General features: G+C 34.7%; 1 protein-coding gene across 1 annotated transcript in view; it reads left to right on the plus strand.

Annotated features, from left to right (window-relative positions):
* Positions 1-23,926, plus strand: part of LOC121985291 (vacuolar protein-sorting-associated protein 33 homolog) — a 65,366-nt gene that overhangs the window by 16,410 nt on the left and 25,030 nt on the right. Inside the window, exons 12-16 of the mRNA XM_042538652.1 lie at positions 672-723; positions 832-888; positions 3,503-3,565; positions 14,462-14,568; positions 15,228-15,350. Of these exons, the coding sequence (XP_042394586.1) occupies positions 672-723; positions 832-888; positions 3,503-3,565; positions 14,462-14,568; positions 15,228-15,350 (402 nt within the window). The remainder of the gene's footprint in view (positions 1-671; positions 724-831; positions 889-3,502; positions 3,566-14,461; positions 14,569-15,227; positions 15,351-23,926) is intronic.

A 23,926-nucleotide genomic window follows, 5' to 3' on the forward strand; every position in this document is an offset into this window, starting at 1 on the left:
TTACACACCAGGTCCATAAAAGTTGTCTTTGGGCCTCCATGGGAATGCGGGACATGTCATTGTTCTCTCTTACCTTTCTGGGAACTTTCCACTTCATAAGGCATCAGATATAATTGAATCAGGGATTACTTCCTGTTGCTGGAGCAAACTATTTAGAAATTCTTCTTGCTTTCTGTATCTTGAAAAATGATCAGCAAATTTTATTTGTTGCTCCTTAAAAGGACATCATTGAATACTTGTAAAATAGAAGAAGAAGAAGATGCCATTTAATAATCTAAATAAACATTTGAAGAAAGCAAAAAGGACGGTGGTTTGGATGCATTTGATCATTAAACTTGTGCTTTTAAGATGCCTTGTTGAGTTTCTTTAAAACTTAATACACTACATAAACATTTTACAAAAATAGATTGGTATATATTTATGATGGATTTTACTGCTAATAAAAGTGGACAATTCTTTTGTTGTTTACCACTACAAGGGTAGGCCTATTTTTATTAGAAACACTTAGCTTTTTGGAAAGGAATTTTGTGTATTGTAGATTAATCTATGCATATGGAATTTTGGGTGCTGCATTTTTCTCCATTCATCCTACTAGAAAATTAAATTGGAGTTCCACTTTTAAGTTTATAATGGAGTATAGTTGTCCATTCATTTTTCCTTTGTTTCCCCAGCGACAAATTGTTCAAAGAAATTCGAGATATGAACTTTGAAGTCGTGGTTCAGGTTTCTTGTTTCACCTTCTTGCTTTGATTTCCACATTTAACTTGCTTTACACTTTTACCATTAATTATAAACTGTTAGTTATTCTCTGAATCTTGATAACAAGTGCAGGTTTTACGCCAGAAGGCAACTTCAATTCAACAAGATTATGCAGAAGTAAAATCTCAAGTAAGTACCATCACAAAGCTCTTTACCATTGAAATGCTAGTTTCTTCATTTCTTAGCTTCTCATGTTAAAAGGCACACTATTCGCACAAATAAAGGTACAATGTCCTAATTTAGTCCCACAAGATGTGTTTTGGGCATTAAAGGAGTTTATAGGCTCAAGAAATATATTATTAATTTAGCTTTAAGTATTTTTGATTAGTGATTGAGCCTAACAAATGTATCGATTAGTTATCACATTTGGTGAGATACATGTTTTGTCACTGTGGTATTGGAGCCATCTTGATCCTGGTAAGCTGAGGTACTTGGAAAAGGTTGCATGTGCCTTGACAGAATTACCAAGGTTCAAAATCTCGAGCCGTATCAAAGTTTCGGTCTTTGATTGGAACAGTACTATTTCAGTATCATGTCTATGTTTTGATGCATGGTACCGATAATAGATTGAAGTTGAAGAAGGAAGGAGATGAAGCATAAGAAGAAGATATTGTTTTAAATCTTGTACCATGCCTACGAAACCATCAAACCATATCATTTTGGTAAATTACTAAAACTTGATGCCGCTTAGTACATTTTCTTCCTCCAACTTTCAATTTGTTACCGACATCATGCATTGAAGCATCAATACGATACTGGAACAACATTTTTTCAGTCAAACATCAAAACTACGGTATGACTCAAGATTTTGAACATTAGTATTGAGTGGTATTAAATTTCGATGATTTACCAGAATGATACATGTCTACCATTTTGCCTGGCACAACATGAGATTTCAAACCATGGGAACCACCATTTTACCTCTCTTTACTCCAAAGAGTGATTGTTTATTCTAAGGTGAGGGTTAGACATTAGGTCTTGACAAGAGCATTGGGCCTTAGGTGACCAAGATTATCGCAATACTAAATTAAGCAATGAAGCAAATTTATAAGTTTAGATGAGCAAACTAATACTAAATTCAATTTACACATTTAGCTGGTGTCAGTTCTCTTATTAGATAACTTATGATATAGAGATGAACTTATTCTAAGCATGGTATGGCATTTGCAAATGGTTTCCTATTTGATTACAAAGTCATCATTAGGCCTTATATGGCTGGTTATGTGTGTTTACATGAGTTGAATTTTGAATCTTCATAGTGGAGTCATACTATAATTTGGGGATATTGTGATGTATGAGCATGGAGAGTTGTGGGATAAGTTTATGGTCTTAAATGAGTGAACTAACTAGATTTTTAGATAGTGGCTGGACTTAATAGTTAATAAATGAATTATATGGTGTAATTTGACACAATGTCTTGTTAAAAGTCTGATATTGCTTCTAAATTAATTTCAAATTTATTGGAAAACCATACATGTTAAGTGACATGGTTTTGCTAATAGATACTTATTCAATGATTGCTGCTAATGCCTTAAGATAGATCACGGTTAAAATTTTTTGTTAGTACCAATTTTGGTATGAGTTCAAAATGGTATCACCTCAGTGCTGATATTTGGCACAGACCGAACTTTGCTGATGTGGTCCACCCTTTTAATCCTTTCCTATTTAGTTTATGTACTTCTAGATACCAATAATATAGTCAGTTGAAGTGAAAATTCACAGAACCAATTCTAAAGGTATGACAAACACCTTAACTTGGATATGGGGATAGGTTATTGCAGCATTCATAGTCAGATTAACACCATAATATTTCATCACCTAAATTAAATACTACTTGTGGAACGTTTGGTATTTGAATCAGTTAATCTGCATATCTATCACTGCGACTAAGAGTTCAACTAGCATAAGTGGAACAAGACCGTAGCGATAGGAAGACTGATATGATAAACTTCAATCATGGATATGACAAAATTTCATGGGTTTATTGATTACAATGTTATGCATATATGTGTATACATGGTAATATATATAGTTAAACATTATATCATACTATTGAACTATCTAATTCTTTGATTAATCAGAATTGTATATGTAACATCTACTTTTTTGAATTAAGCATGGATGCTCATAAAATTAAAATCACACAAACAATTGAATGCTTCTGTTGAGAGTAATGTTTGCATTCAGCAACTAATTCATTCCATAGTTGATTAATAGGAAATTATGTGAAGCAATGGTGAATCAGTTCAAAGTTCCAACTTAAACCAAATCCTCATTTGCAAGAACATATCCAGTCTTCCTTTCTCATTAGTACTTTTGGTATTCTAGAACATATCCAGTTCCAACTTATTTGGGTTATTTTGTTTTAGAAGACCGTTTTTATGTACTTTTGGTATTCTAGTGAGTTTGGAATATAGTTAGCAGTATATTTCTTTTCTAATTGATGAAGAATGCTGCTGCCTCTATCCTGTAGTAAATTTTGATTCACCAGGAACTGTATTCTGCACCAAATAGTTTGAGTTTGAATGACTGTACGCTCTAATCTACTTTTGCCATGCTAGTGAATTTGGAATTAGTCAGCTGTATATTACTTTTCATTTTCTTTTCTAACTGATGAAAAATGCTCTTCCTGTTGTCCTGTATTAAAGTTTGACATACCTGGAACTATATTCATCGCTGGTAGTTAGTTTGAATGACCATACTTTTATGAATATTATTTACCTTATCATCACCCATACGACAGTCGCAATCAGTATCGGAGCTGAAGGATTTTGTTAAGAAGTTAAACTCACTGCCTGAAATTGCTGTAAGCGGTCTTTTATTTAAATTTTGATCAATGCCATTTACATGAACTTACAGTTTATCTTTTTCTCCAGAGGCATGTAAACCTTGCTCAACATTTGCAATCTTTTACCTCTAAACCATCTTTCCATGCTCGATTAGACATAGAACAGACACTTCTTGAGCTCCAGAATTATGACATGTAAGCTAATGCATTTTTCTTTAAATTATTTATTAACCGAAGTAGGAATTGTCATTCTGGCACAGTTTTCTGCCCTTTTTCGACTTGAGATGCTTTATCTACAATACTCAGTTCTGAGCACAATCATGTTATCTAATTTTGCAAAGTATACACTACACAGTGATAGTTACTTTAGAAGTTTGTTGTATCCGTCTTAAAAATTTGCTGAATTGCAAATTTTCTTATGGAAGTTTTACAGCCAAAGTTAGTGTGAGTTGATGGAATGTTTCTATCTTCTAATTTCTAGATTTATATATGGGTATTAGTAACTGAATCTTCATCAGATTTACTTAGCAAATACAATTGTGACGAGAAACCATTTTATTATTCAAAAGAAACACCAAGTTGACTCTGCCAAATCTAGAAATAATTCAAGAGAAACATAGATTGATATCACAGAGCTATGGAGACAATCATATAGAATAAATGAAATAAATAGAAAGAAGAAAAATTAATTAAATGCAATTGACATCCTTTCTCTTAGGGATTTTTTTTCCTAGTTGTAAGTAGGAGCCTAGTTAGATGTTTTAGAAATTAATATGGAACTTGAATGATTCTCAGTCTTTCTCTTGTCTTTTTATTTTTTACCTGCTTCTACATATATGTATTTTTGAATGAGCAGATGCTTTGAGTACATTGAGGAGATGATTCATAAGCAGGAATCACTTGTTAACGTATTGCGGTTGCTGGTGTTATTTTCGATTACTAATTCTGGCCTTCCAAAGAAGAACTTTGATTATTTAAGGTAATAGCAATCAACCAATTTATATTTTTTTGTTTTATGCACTGATCTTATTTATGGATAGATATATTCAAAATTTTCAGGCATGATCTTCAAGAAAATAGTGAAATGCCATTCCAACTACTGCAACTTCTATAGTCACATGTTTTCTTGATCTTTTGGCCATAGGATAACTTTTCCTTTTTGTTTTTTTTGTTTGCTATGATCAACCAATTTATTTCTGATGCTTCTTATTTCTATTTTCTAATAGTGATCCTGTCTTCTTGATGGGGACAACAAAGCTGGGTGTTTTCTTTTATTTTTGACCTGAAAAATCATTCCTATTTAAATATTAGCTGATGACAGTGATGATAAAAGAAGAGCAAAAGATGCTTAAATTGATTATAATTACTGGCAAGTAGCCTCGGTCAGAGTATCATACGATATCATCATATATCTTTGTTTATTTGAGGTCATTGGCACATGCTTTAATTAACTTTGCCAACATTACAAGAAGGAACAGATGTACACCTAGGACAAGCTTTTTGTAGCTGACATTGGTATATGTTTCTGCTTCACTTGTTAAACTACTCCAATTAAATGAGATTATTTTCATTTTATTATTTATTTTTTTAGGCAGGAAAAGTATATTTGTTTCTTGAATGGGCTCTACACTTTGAGACTAAATTTACAATATCCTTTCTTGTTCTACATATTTTTCTTATATACCAACAACAACAACCAAGTCTTTTCCTACTAGGTGAGGTGGACTATATGGATCCTTCTACGCCCTTGAGCTCTGCCTTCTATTATATCATCAGTTATATTTAAATAAATTTTATTTTATTTTATTATTAGTATAAGCAATGTTGCAGAAAGTGCTAGACGGCGCCTTGGTGCTCTAGTATTTATATATATATATATTAATTTCAGCATTAATAATAATGGTATTATTTATAATTATAAATTATTTTGAAGCAATTTTTAGTGTTTCAATATTAATATAGACAACTAGTTTCCTCAGTCCTCACTAGTTAGGGCAGTCACTGGCTGCTATAAGAAGAATCGAAGAAGCAAGAAGCACTGAAGCAGAGACGAGAGGCAGACTGTAGAGACGAGAGAGCAGGATAGAGAATAGACTAGAGACCTTAGCGATGAAATGATGATGGCGTGAATGGTGGAACGTCGATGGCATTTACGCCGGAATCACAAACAGAGACGGAGAACAACAGAAGCAAGACCAGGCAGAGAGACGAGAGGCAGAGAGATTCTCACTGTCTTTAGACCAATTAGGGTGGAAAGAAGAAGAGTTCAGATCTGCTGAGAATTATGTTGCTAAATGGCCCAAAACGGGATCTGTCGAGAATTATGTTGCTAAATGGCCCAAAACGGTGTCGTTTTGGGCCATAAATATTTATATATAAAAAAAATTAAAATATACCAAAACGACACCGTTTCGGTCCAAAACTATAAAAAAATAAAAATCGCATGTTCGGTCTAGGCGGCGCCTAGACTGAACATGCAGCTTATTCGACGCCTAGGACCGCGCATAAATAGTGATGCCTACTTTGGCCGATTAGAGGGTTTTTGGTTCGGCTAGGGGCCGCCTAGGCCGAAATCTGCAACCATGGCTATAAATCTTTTTTGATCTTCCTCGTTTGATGTGCATATTTGTCATAGTTTCACATTATCTGGAGCATTTATTGGTCGTCTAAGTACATGTTCATATCATATTAAACGTGTCTCTTGTAGTTTTCACGCAATCGATACAATCCAAACTCTCTCAATGCTCTTATTTCTTATCTTGTCCATCCTCGTATCTGCACATATCAGCCTTAACATCCTCATCTGTGCAACTCTCATCTTCTGCTCGTGTACTCCCAACATTCAGTTCTATATAAAATAGTAGGTCTTATCCTTCCCTTTAAGTTTTAGGGGTACTTTGTGATTACATAAAACACTCGACGCTCTCTTCTATTTCAACCATTCTGCCTATATTCTATGTAAGACATCTCTCTTAATCCCTCCATTATTTTGCAAAAATGACCTAAATACTTAAAGCTCTTAGTTCCAAATAATTTGTCATCTCCTATTTTAACAATTGTTTACATCTAATATTGCTAAACTTAAATTTCATATATATTCTGTCTTTATTCTACTAACCCTAAAACTTTTCCGCTAAGATTTGAGTTTAGTATTTATTCCTTCACTTGTCTCATCTAACAAAATAATATCATTTGCAAACAACATGCATACTTTGTCATGATTAGTGTAAAAGATAGGGACTTAGAGTTGATCCTTGATGTAACCCTATCTTTATCGAAAATTGTCATGTTTTCACTCTTATCCTTACATCCTCGAACATATCTTTAATTAATTCAATATATGCTATATTAACATCTTTCTTCGCTAGAATTCTCCATATAATTTCTCTTGGGACTCTATCATAAACTTTTTTTAGGTCAACAAATATTTTTTGTAGATTTTATTTTTGTTTCTGATATTTTTTAATTAGTTGCCTTAGAAGATGTATAACTTCTATTCTCTAGCACATTGATCCAAATAGATTTTTGATCATCGTGACCTCCTTCCTTAATCTTTTCTATTACTCTTCCCAAAGTTTCATGATATGACTCATTAGTTTAATATCTCTTTAGTTTGCACCATTTTGTGTGTCTCCTTTGTTCTTATATAAGAGAACTAGAGTATTTATCCTCCGTTGGTTAGACATTTTTTCGTTTTCAATATTAGGTCAAATAACTTTGTAAGCATTCAATACCTTGTTGCCGTAGACACTTCTATATCTCTATTGTAATATCATTTGGTTCAACTACTTTTCCATTTTTGCATCCTATTTAAAACTTGTTCTACTTCTGAAGTTTGAATTATACTATAAAAATGTAATTTTTTATATTCATTTGACCTATTTAAATTACCTAAGTTAAGTTAACCACTTAAACCTTTATTAAAAGATGAAAACACCCAGACTGCTCTTTTATTTCCTCATCATTTATTAGTATCCTATTACATTCATCTTTAATACATCTTAGTTGTACAAGATCTCTTGTTTTACTCTCTCTCGCTTTAGCTATTTTGGGAATGTCTCTTTCCGCTTCCTTTGCATCCAATTTTCGATATAAACATTTTTCACTGCTTTCTTAGTCTCTTAGTGCCTTTCTTGACTATTGTATATTTTTTAAGTTTTTCTTGTTCTCTATTATTTTCAATTTTGATATCATCTTATCCCATGTTGTATTCGAGTCACCGTATATTTCTCCTAATATCTCCTATCCTTTCTTTAAATATATTTTGTTTTTCATCTTTTAACTTCCATCACTTAATTCTAGGAGTTGTGCATATTTTCCATTTATTGATACATGTTTAAGTGCATATCCAACACTACTAAGCTACGTTAGGTCCAAGGATAAGCTTGTAATCTTTATAAATCTTTCTACCCTTCTTTGTAACTATAAGAAAGTTTGCGATTTATTATTTTCACTTTTGAACGCGATCAAGTGTTATTCTCTTTTCTTAAAAAATGTATTAGCTAGTATAAGGTCATATGCTATCGCAAAATTCAATATAGATTTCCTTTCTTCATTTTTTGCTCTAATCCAAAACCCCATGCATTTTATCATATTTCTCATTTTTCGCTCCCACATGCCCATTTATATCTCCTCTTATTAAAATCATTTCATTTGGTAAAATATTTTGTAATATCTCATCTAGATCCTCCCAAAACTTAGATTTGGTTTCTACATCTAATCCTACTTGAGGTGCATATATGCTAATTACGTTAATAGTTTCTTTTCGTCACTACTATCTTAAGAGCTATAATCCTATCTTCCATTCTAATTACTGTTATAACTTTATCCTTTAATGAACTATCTACTATAATACCTACTCGATTTCTTATTTTACTCATTCATGTGTACTATAACTTAAAACCCGAGTTCTCTATTATCTTTTCTTTCTTTTCTACCTATTTTGTCTTTTATACATACAAAATATTAATTCTTCTCATAATCATATCTACTACCTCCATTGCTTTATCTGTGAGTATTCCTACGTTACATGGTTCAAATCTTAGACCATTAGTTTTCTTATAATATTTGTTATTATCCAACTTATGGTGTGAGAACTCTTGTATATTTAACGTTACATCCAAATTTTCAAGGAGATGTAGTGGTCCTTGCTGACACTCGGACCCTACAATTTTTCCTATTTTTTATTTAATTGTTGTTTTTCTCGATTTTAGTGAACTATTAAATAATTTTGTAAGCACATATTCTTGAGTGGTATGAATTCTTTTTTGCTTTATAAAATTTTCACTCTACAATACTACTATCTTCACTAATTCTTGTTGAATTTGTTTGTACAACACTATTGTCACTACTGTATTAATACTCCCACTTTTGTGAAGAAATCATGGTAGGTATTGTGATTTGTTTTTATGAGCTATTGAATAATGAACTGTATCGAATTGTCACGCCCCGGAGGAGTCCCTGTCCGAAGAAATTTCGGCAGCATCTCCCTGTACGGCGGACAATCTGAAACTTTCTACAATGCCCTTTGGGCCATATATACCTCGACCAACACGGCCGGAACAATAACAGATAATAAACCAATCACCCACGTAGTTAATAATTTAACAAACTGTAACAGTGATAATATGACTAAAAAACAACCCTACTCAACTACACTCATAAAGCTCAAAACATATACCTACTCCACTACACTCATAAAGCTCAAATTCGACGATAAGATAAACTTACCTCTTCTACCGTCCAGGAAGGCATGTAGTAAAACAAATCTAAATAAAAACTCATCGACAATATCCATATAAGATCCAAGTGTATCAAAATAGAATAAGTCTCAATATAGTCTAGTAAAGAACACCAAAAGACAAATAAACATCCTCGTGGACTGCAGGGGACTAGCGACTGGAACTCTCTGGACAGCATCAACCTGAAAATAACAACGGAGGAGGGTGTGAGTCCAACACTCAGCGGGTAACAACTGATATACATAATAAAGAAAATAACAAAAGACTAATCACAGACACCTCCGATACAAGAAGGATAAATGCAATCAAACAAAACAGAGAAATCAGATTAATCTGTGACCAAGGTATAAGGACAATAGGTCGTCCGATCGAGAGTGTCATAATCCCGATGCATCGTCAATCATACGCATCCATATAAACGCAGCAAGTAAACGCAAAGAACACAGCAATAAATGATCACGATACGATGCAAATGTCACGGTCACCCTCGACGCCACCACCATCTCACGCACAACGGTGAGACCGAGGTGGGTCATATAACCGCGGACTCGCCATCACCGCCTCACGAGCGACCGAACGGACGGACGTCCGGAGTACACACGCACTCTACCCCAAATCATAAACGGGAGCGAATGCCTCATCTCCCAGACACCTCGACGGGAGGATCCTCGACGCTACCACGCCAGGTCACACTACCACGAGCGGACCAACGAGCACCATCAGAAGAAATCGACGTTACCACGCCAGCCACGCCACCCACGACGGACCAACGGCTAACCATGGATGAAATCAAGTGCGTGGCTCAACAATAACGGAGCAGACTATCGCACAATATGCAATCACGCGAACGGTGTATGATACTAAGTACGACAAAATATCAGAAAGAAAGAATAATCCATATACATTTAAAATGTGTCTCGAAGTGAATCAAATCAAAGTACATAGACTGTATAAGGTATCAAAACCCAGGTCCCTTGAAATCAATAATACGGTTCATCCGTATGACATAAGCGTATAATCGTATATACAGTGCGAAAGCAATCGTGGCAACATGTAGTGAAAAAGATCGAAATCGAGAAACATAATCATCATATGTTAAAACATTATTAATCAAAAGACATAAAGTCAAAGTACTCATTCCAATCCAGAATCCATCCAAACTGTCGAGATACTCGTCTCGCGTCAAAGTCCTGTGTAAATCGTACAGTTTAGCTAAGTTAATTATAAACAAATAGCTAAACAAATTCCTAATCCACCGACCATCTAGGGTTAGCTTCATTAACCCTAATTACACCATTAGATAAATTCTGAATCTAAGTTAACAACTATTGCTAACATAACTAGCAATCATCTACACGAAGATCAATTTCTACACTATACCTCAACTACAGTCGCTGTGGCTCAATAGCAAGGATCGTTGCTGTTGGAAGGGTTGCTACCAGAACAAGATTACCCCACAATACAGAATAGAACCTCTCCTCAATTCTTTGCCTCCTGTTGATCAACAGCAAGGATCGCGGCTGCAGGACACAGGGTGGCTGCTGGACTAAAGGTACTCCATAGCAAAACCCCCTTGCTGGAAACTTCACTGCCCTTCCTCTCAAATCTCGTGACCTTGATCCACAGCAAGGAAAGGGGATCAAAAACAGAATGAAGGTTACTGCCAAACAATAACCTAATTCCGACTAACTTACCTTCTTCCTCTCCACTGGTCGGAGGTGATCAAGAATCCGACGGTCGGTAGTGGCGCGCAAGGACAGATCTAGGGCACAGTCGAAACTAGGAAATTCGTGTGCCTGGCTTCTGGCAAGTGATCACAACCAAGAATGAACGGACGATGGCCGAGTCAGACCTGGGCAGCCGGTGCCGGTGAGAAATCCTTGCGCCAGTGCTCGATGAGGATGCAGATCACAAGTCGCTGGCGCGGTGGGGGCTGCAGCAGTGATTAGGGCACGGGAAAATCGGCGACACTACTGATCATAGAATAAGAGGAAGAAGCGGCAGCGCTGGCGCTAGGGCAGAGGCGACCGGCGTCGGTGTGTTCCCGATCTCAGCGGCGGAGACAAACAGAGTAAGCGTCTGAGTCGCCGGCGGCAGTGGGAATAGGGCGTCGCGAGGGAGGAAGAAAAGGAATCGGCACTAGGGCTTCGACTTTGTATGCGTGGGAGGAGGAAACCGCGCCGCTTGCGGTTAGGGCAAGCCGTCGGGCGCGCGGAGGGGAAAAGGAAGGATTCGACGAAAACAAAGAAAAGAAAAGCAAGGAAATAAATAAATTCAACTTTTCCTCGCTTAAATGGGCAGCCTAAACAGGCTTTCCCGGGACCCTATTTTTATTCCCGTAAATGCGTCCATATGAGCTCCGAAAAATTCCCGAAATTTTTTTAAAAATTCCGAAAAATTTCCTTATTATTATTCGTCATTTTTCCGGTATTTTACACGAATAGTCATTAAATCATTATTTTAAAAACTGATTCTAGTTTATGCATAATAGCTTTGACATCTAAGAGTATGTTAAATATCATAAATTGCATTTAATAACATACTAGAATCGAAACAATAACTTAATGTTGATTCATAACAAAGTTTATATCCTTCATTTATGACAATGTACAAGTCATTCATTTCAATCCATTAATAATTAAAATGAAATAAGCTGAATGGTTTCTCGTCAAGTGCTTTTGATATAGAAAAGTCATGGACAAATGGAAAACAATTTGAACATGGTATGTGTTGGGTCACTTCGGAAGCTGGGGGCGGGTGATTAGCTCCGTTCGCTTCGATGAGTTGTTGCAGCGGAAAACACTCAAGCAAATGCTAACGCTAAAGATTTACTTGGTATCCACTTAAGAAGAGGTGACTAATCCAAGGATCCGATCCTTACTCACACATCTACTATAAAAGACTCATTCTCGGAAACACTCCGCACGTGGAGAAATCTCGTACAAACTCACACACACAGTAGAAATCTTACAAGAGAAAGATATAAGTTAATACAAATGAAATCTTACAAGATTTACATGGAAGAAACTCTAGCTTGCTCTCTTCTTGTTTATAGACACTTCTTGAAGCTTGGAAGTGCAACAACACTTGTCTCCAAGAAGCTTCTAAAAACTGGTGTGAAGATTTGTGCTCGGTGAAGAGAGTGGAAGAGAAGAGATTTGGTGAACAGTGCACGCGAACCCCTTTTCTACCGCATAACGACTATATTTTCAATCTTAATGGACTACCCTAGTCGATTAAGCCTTGCTGAATTGATTAGTCAGATCAGTTCAGCAACATTCTGTTTGATCGTGAGAAATAGTTCCAAGCGATTAACTTGATCGCTTAAGCTTCGAACAGAAACATATTGTTCGAAGCAAAAGGGGCCGGAAGCGATTGCTCTAATCGCTTACACTGTGTCTAATCGATCGACTTAACTGATTAGGTACCTCCGCGACTGTGTCAAAGGTATGGCATTTGCAAATGGTTTCCTATTTGATTACAAAGTCATCATTAGGCCTTATATGGCTGGTTATGTGTGTTTACATGAGTTGAATTTTGAATCTTCATAGTGGAGTCATACTATAATTTGGGGATATTGTGATGTATGAGCATGGAGAGTTGTGGGATAAGTTTATGGTCTTAAATGAGTGAACTAACTAGATTTTTAGATAGTGGCTGGACTTAAATAGTTAATAAATGAATTATATGGTGGAATTTGACACAATGTCTTGTTAAAAGTCTGATATTGCTTCTAAATTAATTTCAAATTTATTGGAAAAACATACATGTTAACTGACATGGTTTTGCTAATAGATACTTATTCAATGATTGCTGCTAATGCCTTAAGATAGATCACGGTTAAAATTTTTTGTTAGTACCAATTTTGGTATGAGTTCAAAATGGTATCACCTCAGTGCTGATATTTGGCACAGACTGAACTTTGCTGATGTGGTCCACCCTTTTAATCCTTTCCTATTTAGTTTATGTACTTCTAGATACCAATAATATAGTCAGTTGAAGTGAAAATTCACAGAACCAATTCTAAAGGTATGACAAACACCTTAACTTGGATATGAGGATAGGTTATTGCAGCATTCATAGTCAGATTAACACCATAATATTTCATCACCTAAATTAAATACTACTTGTGGAACGTTTGGTATTTGAATCAGTTAATCTGCATATCTATCACTGCGACTAAGAGTTCAACTAGCATAAGTGGAACAAGACCGTAGCGATAGAAGGACTGATATGATAAACTTCAATCATGGATATGACAAAATTTCATGGGTTTATTGATTACAATGTTATGCATATATGTGTATACATGGTAATATATATAGTTAAACATTATATCATACTATTGAACTATCTAATTCTTTGATTAATCAAAATTGTATATGTAACATCTACTTTTTTGAATTAAGCATGGATGCTCATAAAATTAAAATCACACAAACAATTGAATGCTTCTGTTGAGAGTAATGTTTGCATTCAGCAACTAATTCATTCCATAGTTGATTAATAGGAAATTATGTGAAGCAATGGTGAATCAGTTCAAAGTTCCAACTTAAACCAAATCCTCATTTGCAAGAACATATCCAGTCTTCCTTTCTCATTAGTACTTTTGGTATTCTAGAACATATCCAGTTCCAATTTATTTGGGTTATTTTGTTTTAGAAGACCGTTTTTATGTACTTTTGGTATTCTTGTGAGTTTGGAATATAGTTAGCAGTATATTTCTTTTCTAATTGATGAAGAATGCTGCTGCCTCTATCCTGTAGTAAATTTTGATTCACCAGGAACTGTATTCTGCACCAAATAGTTTGAGTTTGAATGACTGTACGTTCTAATCTACTTTTGCCATGCTAGTGAATTTGGAATTAGTCAGCTGTATATTACTTTTCATTTTCTTTTCTAACTGATGAAGAATGCTCTTCCTGTTGTCCTGTATTAAAGTTTGACATACCTGGAACTATATTCATCGCTGGTAGTTAGTTTGAATGACCATACTTTTATGAATATTATTTACCTTATCATCACCCATTTATACGACAGTCGCAATCAGTATCGGAGCTGAAGGATTTTGTTAAGAAGTTAAACTCACTGCCTGAAATTGCTGTAAGCGGTCTTTTATTTAAATTTTGATCAATGCCATTTACATGAACTTACAGTTTATCTTTTTCTCCAGAGGCATGTAAACCTTGCTCAACATTTGCAATCTTTTACCTCTAAACCATCTTTCCATGCTCGATTAGACATGGAACAGACACTTCTTGAGCTCCAGAATTATGACATGTAAGCTAATGCATTTTTCTTTAAATTATTTATTAACCGAAGTAGGAATTGTCATTCTGGCACAGTTTTCTGTCCTTTTTCGACTTGAGATGCTTTATCTACAATACTCAGTTCTGAGCACAATCATGTTATCTAATTTTGCAAAGTATACACTACACAGTGATAGTTACTTTAGAAGTTTGTTGTATCCGTCTTAAAAATTTGCTGAATTGCAAATTTTCTTATGGAAGTTTTACAGCCAAAGTTAGTGTGAGTTGATGGAATGTTTCTATCTTCTAATTTCTAGATTTATATATGGGTATTAGTAACTGAATCTTCATCAGATTTACTTAGCTAATACAATTGTGACGAGAAAGCATTTTATTATTCAAAAGAAACACCAACTTGACTGCCAAATCTAGAAATAATTCAAGACAAACATAGATTGATATCACAGAGCTATGGAGACAATCATATAGAATAAATGAAATAAATAGAAAGAAGAAAAATTAATTAAATGCAATTGACATCCTTTCTCTTAGGGATTTTTTTTCCTAGTTGTAAGTAGGAGCCTAGTTAGATGTTTTAGAAATTAATATGGAACTTGAATGGTTCTCTGTCTTTCTCTTGTCTTTTTATTTTTTACCTGCTTCTACATATATGTATTTTTGAATGAGCAGATGCTTTGAGTACATTGAGGAGATGATTCATAAGCAGGAATCACTTGTTAACGTATTGCGGTTGCTGGTGTTATTTTCGATTACTAATTCTGGCCTTCCAAAGAAGAACTTTGATTATTTAAGGTAATAGCAATCAACCAATTTATATTTTTTTGTTTTATGCACTGATCTTATTTATGGATAGATATATTCAAAATTTTCAGGCATGATCTTCAAGAAAATAGTGAAATGCCATTCCAACTACTGCAACTTCTATATTCACATGTTTTCTTGATCTTTTGGCCATAGGATAACTTTTCCTTTTTGTTTTTTTTGTTTGCTATGATCAACCAATTAATTTCTGATGCTTCTTATTTCTATTTTCTAATAGTGATCCTGTCTTCTTGATGGGGACAACAAAGCTGGGTGTTTTCTTTTATTTTTGACCTGAAAAATCATTCCTATTTAAATATTAGCTGATGACAGTGATGATAAAAGAAGAGCAAAAGATGCTTAAATTGATTATAATTACTAGCAAGTAGCCTCGGTCAGAGTATCATACGATATCATCATATATCTTTGTTTATTTGAGGTCATTGGCACATGCTTTAATTAACTTTGCCAACATTACAAGAAGGAACAGATGTACACCTAGGACAAGCTTTTTGTAGCTGACATTGGTTTATGTTTCTGCTTCACTTGTTAAACTACTCCAATTAAATGAGATTATTTTCATTTTATTATTTATTTTTTTAGGCAGGAAAAGTAGATTTGTTTCTTGAATGGGCTCTACACTTTGAGACTAAATTTACAATATCCTTTCTTGTTCTACATATTTTTCTTATATACCAACAACAACAACCAAGTCTTTTCCTACTAGGTGAGGTGGACTATATGGATCCTTCTACGCCCTTGAGCTCTGCCTTCTATTATATCATCAGTTATATTTAAATAAATTTTATTTTATTTTATTATTAGTATAAGCAATGTTGCAGAAAGTGCTAGACGGCGCCTTGGTGCTCTAGTATTTATATATATATATATTAATTTCAGCATTAATAATAATGGTATTATTTATAATTATAAATTATTTTGAAGCAATTTTTAGTGTTTCAATATTAATATAGACAACTAGTTTCCTCAGTCCTCACTAGTTAGGGCAGTCACTGGCTGCTATAAGAAGAATCGAAGAAGCAAGAAGCACTGAAGCAGAGACGAGAGGCAGACTGTAGAGACGAGAGAGCAGGATAGAGAATAGACTAGAGACCTTAGCGATGAAATGATGATGGCGTGAATGGTGGAACGTCGATGGCATTTACGCCGGAATCACAAACAGAGACGGAGAACAACAGAAGCAAGACCAGGCAGAGAGACGAGAGGCAGAGAGATTCTCACTGTCTTTAGACCAATTAGGGTGGAAAGAAGAAGAGTTCAGATCTGCTGAGAATTATGTTGCTAAATGGCCCAAAACGGTGTCGTTTTGGGCCATAAATATTTATATATAAAAAAAATTAAAATATACCAAAACGACACCGTTTCGGTCCAAAACTATAAAAAAATAAAAATCGCATGTTCGGTCTAGGCGGCGCCTAGACTGAACATGCAGCTTATTCGACGCCTAGGACCGCGCATAAATAGTGATGCCTACTTTGGCCGATTAGAGGGTTTTTGGTTCGGCTAGGGGCCGCCTAGGCCGAAATCTGCAACCATGGCTATAAATCTTTTTTGATCTTCCTCGTTTGATGTGCATATTTGTCATAGTTTCACATTATCTGGAGCATTTATTGGTCGTCTAAGTACATGTTCATATCATATTAAACGTGTCTCTTGTAGTTTTCACGCAATCGATACAATCCAAACTCTCTCAATGCTCTTATTTCTTATCTTGTCCATCCTCGTATCTGCACATATCAGCCTTAACATCCTCATCTGTGCAACTCTCATCTTCTGCTCGTGTACTCCCAACATTCAGTTCTATATAAAATAGTAGGTCTTATCCTTCCCTTTAAGTTTTAGGGGTACTTTACGATTACATAAAACACTCGACGCTCTCTTCTATTTCAACCATTCTGCCTATATTCTATGTAAGACATCTCTCTTAATCCCTCCATTATTTTGCAAAAATGACCTAAATACTTAAAGCTCTTAGTTCCAAATAATTTGTCATCTCCTATTTTAACAATTGTTTACATCTAATATTGCTAAACTTAAATTTCATATATATTCTGTCTTTATTCTACTAACCCTAAAACTTTTCCGCTAAGATTTGAGTTTAGTATTTATTCCTTCACTTGTCTCATCTAACAAAATAATATCATTTGCAAACAACATGCACTCTGATACTTTGTCATGATTAGTGTAAAAGATAGGGACTTAGAGTTGATCCTTGATGTAACCCTATCTTTATCGAAAATTGTCATGTTTTCACTCTTATCCTTACATCCTCGAACATATCTTTAATTAATTCAATATATGCTATATTAACATCTTTCTTCGCTAGAATTCTCCATATAATTTCTCTTGGGACTCTATCATAAACTTTTTTTAGGTCAACAAATATTTTTTGTAGATTTTATTTTTGTTTCCGATATTTTTTAATTAGTTGCCTTAGAAGATGTATAACTTCTATTCTCGAGCACATTGATCCAAATAGATTTTTGATCATCGTGACCTCCTTCCTTAATCTTTTCTATTACTCTTCCCAAAGTTTCATGATATGACTCATTAGTTTAATATCTCTTTAGTTTGCACCATTTTGTGTGTCTCCTTTGTTCTTATATAAGAGAACTAGAGTATTTATCCTCCGTTGGTTAGACATTTTTTCGTTTTCAATATTAGGTCAAATAACTTTGTAAGCATTCAATACCTTGTTGCCGTAGACACTTCTATATCTCTATTGTAATATCATTTGGTTCAACTACTTTTCCATTTTTGCATCCTATTTAAAACTTGTTCTACTTCTGAAGTTTGAATTATACTATAAAAATGTAATTTTTTATATTCATTTGACCTATTTAAATTACCTAAGTTAAGTTAACCACTTAAACCTTTATTAAAAGATGAAAACACCCAGACTGCTCTTTTATTTCCTCATCATTTATTAGTATCCTATTACATTCATCTTTAATACATCTTAGTTGTACAAGATCTCTTGTTTTACTCTCTCTCGCTTTAGCTATTTTGGGAATGTCTCTTTCCGCTTCCTTTGCATCCAATTTTCGATATAAACATTTTTCACTGCTTTCTTAGTCTCTTAGTGCCTTTCTTGACTATTGTATATTTTTTAAGTTTTTCTTGTTCTCTATTATTTTCAATTTTGATATCATCTTATCCCATGTTGTATTCGAGTCACCGTATATTTCTCCTAATATCTCCTATCCTTTCTTTAAATATATTTTGTTTTTCATCTTTTAACTTCCATCACTTAATTCTAGGAGTTGTGCATATTTTCCATTTATTGATACATGTTTAAGTGCATATCCAACACTACTAAGCTACGTTAGGTCCAAGGATAAGCTTGTAATCTTTATAAATCTTTCTACCCTTCTTTGTAACTATAAGAAAGTTTGCGATTTATTATTTTCACTTTTGAACGCGATCAAGTGTTATTCTCTTTTCTTAAAAAATGTATTAGCTAGTATAAGGTCATATGCTATCGCAAAATTCAATATAGATTTCCTTTCTTCATTTTTTGCTCTAATCCAAAACCCCATGCATTTTATCATATTTCTCATTTTTCGCTCCCACATGCCCATTTATATCTCCTCTTATTAAAATCATTTCATTTGGTAAAATATTTTGTAATATCTCATCTAGATCCTCCCAAAACTTAGATTTGGTTTCTACATCTAATCCTACTTGAGGTGCATATATGCTAATTACGTTAATAGTTTCTTTTCGTCACTACTATCTTAAGAGCTATAATCCTATCTTCCATTCTAATTACTGTTATAACTTTATCCTTTAATGAACTATCTACTATAATACCTACTCGATTTCTTATTTTACTCATTCATGTGTACTATAACTTAAAACCCGAGTTCTCTATTATCTTTTCTTTCTTTTCTACCTATTTTGTCTTTTATACATACAAAATATTAATTCTTCTCATAATCATATCTACTACCTCCATTGCTTTATCTGTGAGTATCCTACGTTACATGGTTCAAATCTTAGACTATTAGTTTTCTTATAATATTTGTTATTATCCAACTTATGGTGTGAGAACTCTTGTATATTTAACATTACATCCAAATTCTCAAGGAGATGTAGTGGTCCTTGCTGACACTCGGACCCTACAATTTTTCCTATTTTTTATTTAATTGTTGTTAATAACAATAATAAACAAACAATAACACAGACATCCATGCAGTTAATAATTTAACAAACTGTAACAGTGATAATATGACTAAAAAACAACCCTACTCAACTACACTCATAAAGCTCAAAACATATACCTACTCCACTACACTCATAAAGCTCAAATTCGACGATAAGATAAACTTACCTCTTCTACCGTCCAGGAAGGCATGTAGTAAAACAAATCTAAATAAAAACTCATAATCATATCTACTACCTCCATTGCTTTATCTGTGAGTATCCTACGTTACATGGTTCAAATCTTAGACTATTAGTTTTCTTATAATATTTGTTATTATCCAACTTATGGTGTGAGAACTCTTGTATATTTAACATTACATCCAAATTCTCAAGGAGATGTAGTGGTCCTTGTTGACAACATAATCATTGCTATATGTTAAAAACATTATTATGCATATCAAAAGACATAAAGTCAAAGTACCCGCCTCCAATAGAAAGATCCAAATCCGACATCGAGATGATCGTCTCGCGTCAAAGTCCTGTGGTATCAAACATAATGTCTAGTTTAGCTAATTCTATCATACAACAATTAGCCAAACAAAATTCTAATCCAATTAATCAATTAGGGTTAACTTCATTAACCCTAATTACACCATTAGATAAATTCTAAATCTAAGTTAACAACTATTGCTAACATAACTAGCAATCATCTACACGAAGATCAATTTCTACACTATACCTCAACTACAGTCGCTGTGGCTCAATAGCAAGGATCGTTGCTGTTGGAAGGGTTGCTACCAGAACAAGATTACCCCACAATACAGAATAGAACCTCTCCTCAATTCTTTGCCTCCTGTGGCTCAACAGCAAGGATCGCGGCTGCAGGACACAGGGTGGCTGCTGGACTAAAGGTACTCCATAGCAAAACCCCCTTGCTGGAAACTTCACTGCCCTTCCTCTCAAATCTCGTGACCTTGATCCACAGCAAGGAAAGGGGATCAAAAACAGAATTACGACAGATAAGCAATGATAATTAAGAAAAACGGGAAACTCTACCTCTATTCTTTATTTTCATCATTGTGACGGATTTAGCAGACAAGTCACTGCAGCAAACTTATAACAACTTAGATGTATAAACTACAAAACAGCACATTGCTAGGTTAGGGCAAGCCGTCGGGCGCGCGGAGGGGAAAAGGAAGGATTCGACGAAAACAAAGAAAAGAAAAGCAAGGAAATAAATAAATTCAACTTTTCCTCGCTTAAATGGGCAGCCTAAACAGGCTTTCCCGGGACCCTATTTTTATTCCCGTAAATGCGTCCATATGAGCTCCGAAAAATTCCCGAAATTTTTTTAAAAATTCCGAAAAATTTCCTTATTATTATTCGTCATTTTTCCGGTATTTTACACGAATAGTCATTAAATCATTATTTTAAAAACTGATTCTAGTTTATGCATAATAGCTTTGACATCTAAGAGTATGTTAAATATCATAAATTGCATTTAATAACATACTAGAATCGAAACAATAACTTAATGTTGATTCATAACAAAGTTTATATCCTTCATTTATGACAATGTACAAGTCATTCATTTCAATCCATTAATAATTAAAATGAAATAAGCTGAATGGTTTCTCGTCAAGTGCTTTTGATATAGAAAAGTCATGGACAAATGGAAAACAATTTGAACATGGTATGTGTTGGGTCACTTCGGAAGCTGGGGGCGGGTGATTAGCTCCGTTCGCTTCGATGAGTTGTTGCAGCGGAAAACACTCAAGCAAATGCTAACGCTAAAGATTTACTTGGTATCCACTTAAGAAGAGGTGACTAATCCAAGGATCCGATCCTTACTCACACATCTACTATAAAAGACTCATTCTCGGAAACACTCCGCACGTGGAGAAATCTCGTACAAACTCACACACACAGTAGAAATCTTACAAGAGAAAGATATAAGTTAATACAAATGAAATCTTACAAGATTTACATGGAAGAAACTCTAGCTTGCTCTCTTCTTGTTTATAGACACTTCTTGAAGCTTGGAAGTGCAACAACACTTGTCTCCAAGAAGCTTCTAAAAACTGGTGTGAAGATTTGTGCTCGGTGAAGAGAGTGGAAGAGAAGAGATTTGGTGAACAGTGCACGCGAACCCCTTTTCTACCGCATAACGACTATATTTTCAATCTTAATGGACTACCCTAGTCGATTAAGCCTTGCTGAATTGATTAGTCAGATCAGTTCAGCAACATTCTGTTTGATCGTGAGAAATAGTTCCAAGCGATTAACTTGATCGCTTAAGCTTCGAACAGAAACATATTGTTCGAAGCAAAAGGGGCCGGAAGCGATTGCTCTAATCGCTTACACTGTGTCTAATCGATTGACTTAATTGATTAGGTACCTCTGTGCACTTGTGTCAAACCAGCTCTTAAGCGATTAAGAAAAATGCTTAATCGCTTAAGCTAAGTGTAATCGATTACCCTAATCGATTACCAAATCCTAACCTCTAAAACTAGGTTTAGGGTTCCTTGCCCAATATTCGGTTAATCGTGATCTGTTGGAACTCCTTATTACCTGGCATCCGGTCACCCTTGACCTGCTGGGACTTCTTCACCAAGTGTCTGGTCAATCCTTTGACCTACTTGGATTTTTCTTCTCGTGTTAAGTGTCGAGTCAATCTTGACTCACTTGAATTTATCGTCTCATGGCAAGTGTCCAGTCAATCCTTTGACCCATTTGGATTTTTCTAATTGCTTGATTTTATTCACCAGGGCTTTTCACCTGGTTTCACTCATCAGGATTTCCTTCTGTCTAGCTTCACTCACTAGGACTTTCACTTGATTTTACTCACTAGGATTTCCTTTTGTTTAGCTTCACTCACTAGGGCTTTCACCTGCGTCACTCACTAAGGCTTTTACATGACATGCCTGGCTTCACTTACCAGGACTTTCACACCAAGTGTCCGATCAACACTGATCTACTTGGATTTTCAACTTCTGCCAACCTTTCCGTTGGACTTGCCCTTGCCTAACCTCCAGTTAGGACTTCCCAGACAAGTATCCAGGACCTACTTGACTCTTCTTCACATCAAACTAGTCAAACTTGGAGTTGCACCAACAATCTCCCTAAATGGACAATTGCATCTACAATCTCCATATATTGTCAAACATCAAAACTTAAATATCACGACTCAAGCTTGAGCCAACTCAAGCTTAGTCAAACTGGTCAACCTTGGTATAGGGAAATTGCACTAATAATCTTCCGCTTTTTGATGTTTGACAATACGTTTAAGTTAGGCTAATCCGCCACAACTTCTTCTTCATGCCAAAGCATGAATGAGGGCTTCCTTCATTCTCTCCCTTAACCCAAAGTTTCACAGTTTTCCCTGTGAATTTGGAGAATTTCCTAACTTAAACCCTACATTCTCCTCCTTTCGCACACATCAAAAACTCTTCTCCTTAAGAGTTATCTCCACGTTCACAACCTCGGTTGTTGTTCATAACATCACAATGAAGGGTATGACCTTCATTGTGTCCAAATGCTCAACCTAGAGCATACATAACAATGAAGGTTTACAACCTTCCATTATTTCGAAAAAAATTTAAGTCATGTCTTTAAGTAGTAGCTCCCTCTCAAAACATGCTCCAAACTTTTGTCATTGTATCAACAATGACTTGGAGTTCCTAAAACTTTTAGGAAGTTCAAAATTTGAAGTTTTGAGGTTCAAAATTCAACTTTGAAACTAAACCTCATCTTAAACTTCAACTTAGTCTTCCTTAACCATTCCATTCTTATTTTCATCAAGAAAATTACCGTTAAATATTCATAAATGAATTTCTGAGGGTTAGGAATGATTAACACGACTAAACACTACATTTTCAACTTAAATAAACTTATTTAAGTTGAAATCAGGGCCTTAAGCGATTAGAGAAACTTCTTAATCGCTTAAATCTTACCTTAATCGATTAGCACACGTGGCTAATCGATTCAGCCATGTCCTACTTAATCGATTTCGACCCCTTAATCGATTGCTTTAATCGATTAAGCCTCTTCCACGAGCTACTGTGCTCAGGGAAACTCACCTTAATCAATTGACCTAATTGATTAAGGTGTGGTAATCAATTGTCCTAATCGATTACCGTTTCTGAAATTCTAAAATTGATTTAAGTTGAATTTCAGAAATACATAAATAATTCTACAAAATTTCAAAATTCATGTAGACATTATTTATGTCATACATTATCATGGAAAAATAGTTTTATAAGAAAATACATCTTATTTTCAAAAATTGACACAATGTTGGAAACTCTTGAAACCTTTAATGTTTTTTCCAAGTTTGTGTCCAACTATACAATGGTGATTCCTATCAAAAGATAGTCTTAACCAAGGTTTTCCAAAGTATA

Source organism: Zingiber officinale, chromosome 1B (genome assembly GCF_018446385.1).
Source record: "Zingiber officinale cultivar Zhangliang chromosome 1B, Zo_v1.1, whole genome shotgun sequence".
Taxonomy (NCBI): domain Eukaryota; kingdom Viridiplantae; phylum Streptophyta; class Magnoliopsida; order Zingiberales; family Zingiberaceae; genus Zingiber; species Zingiber officinale.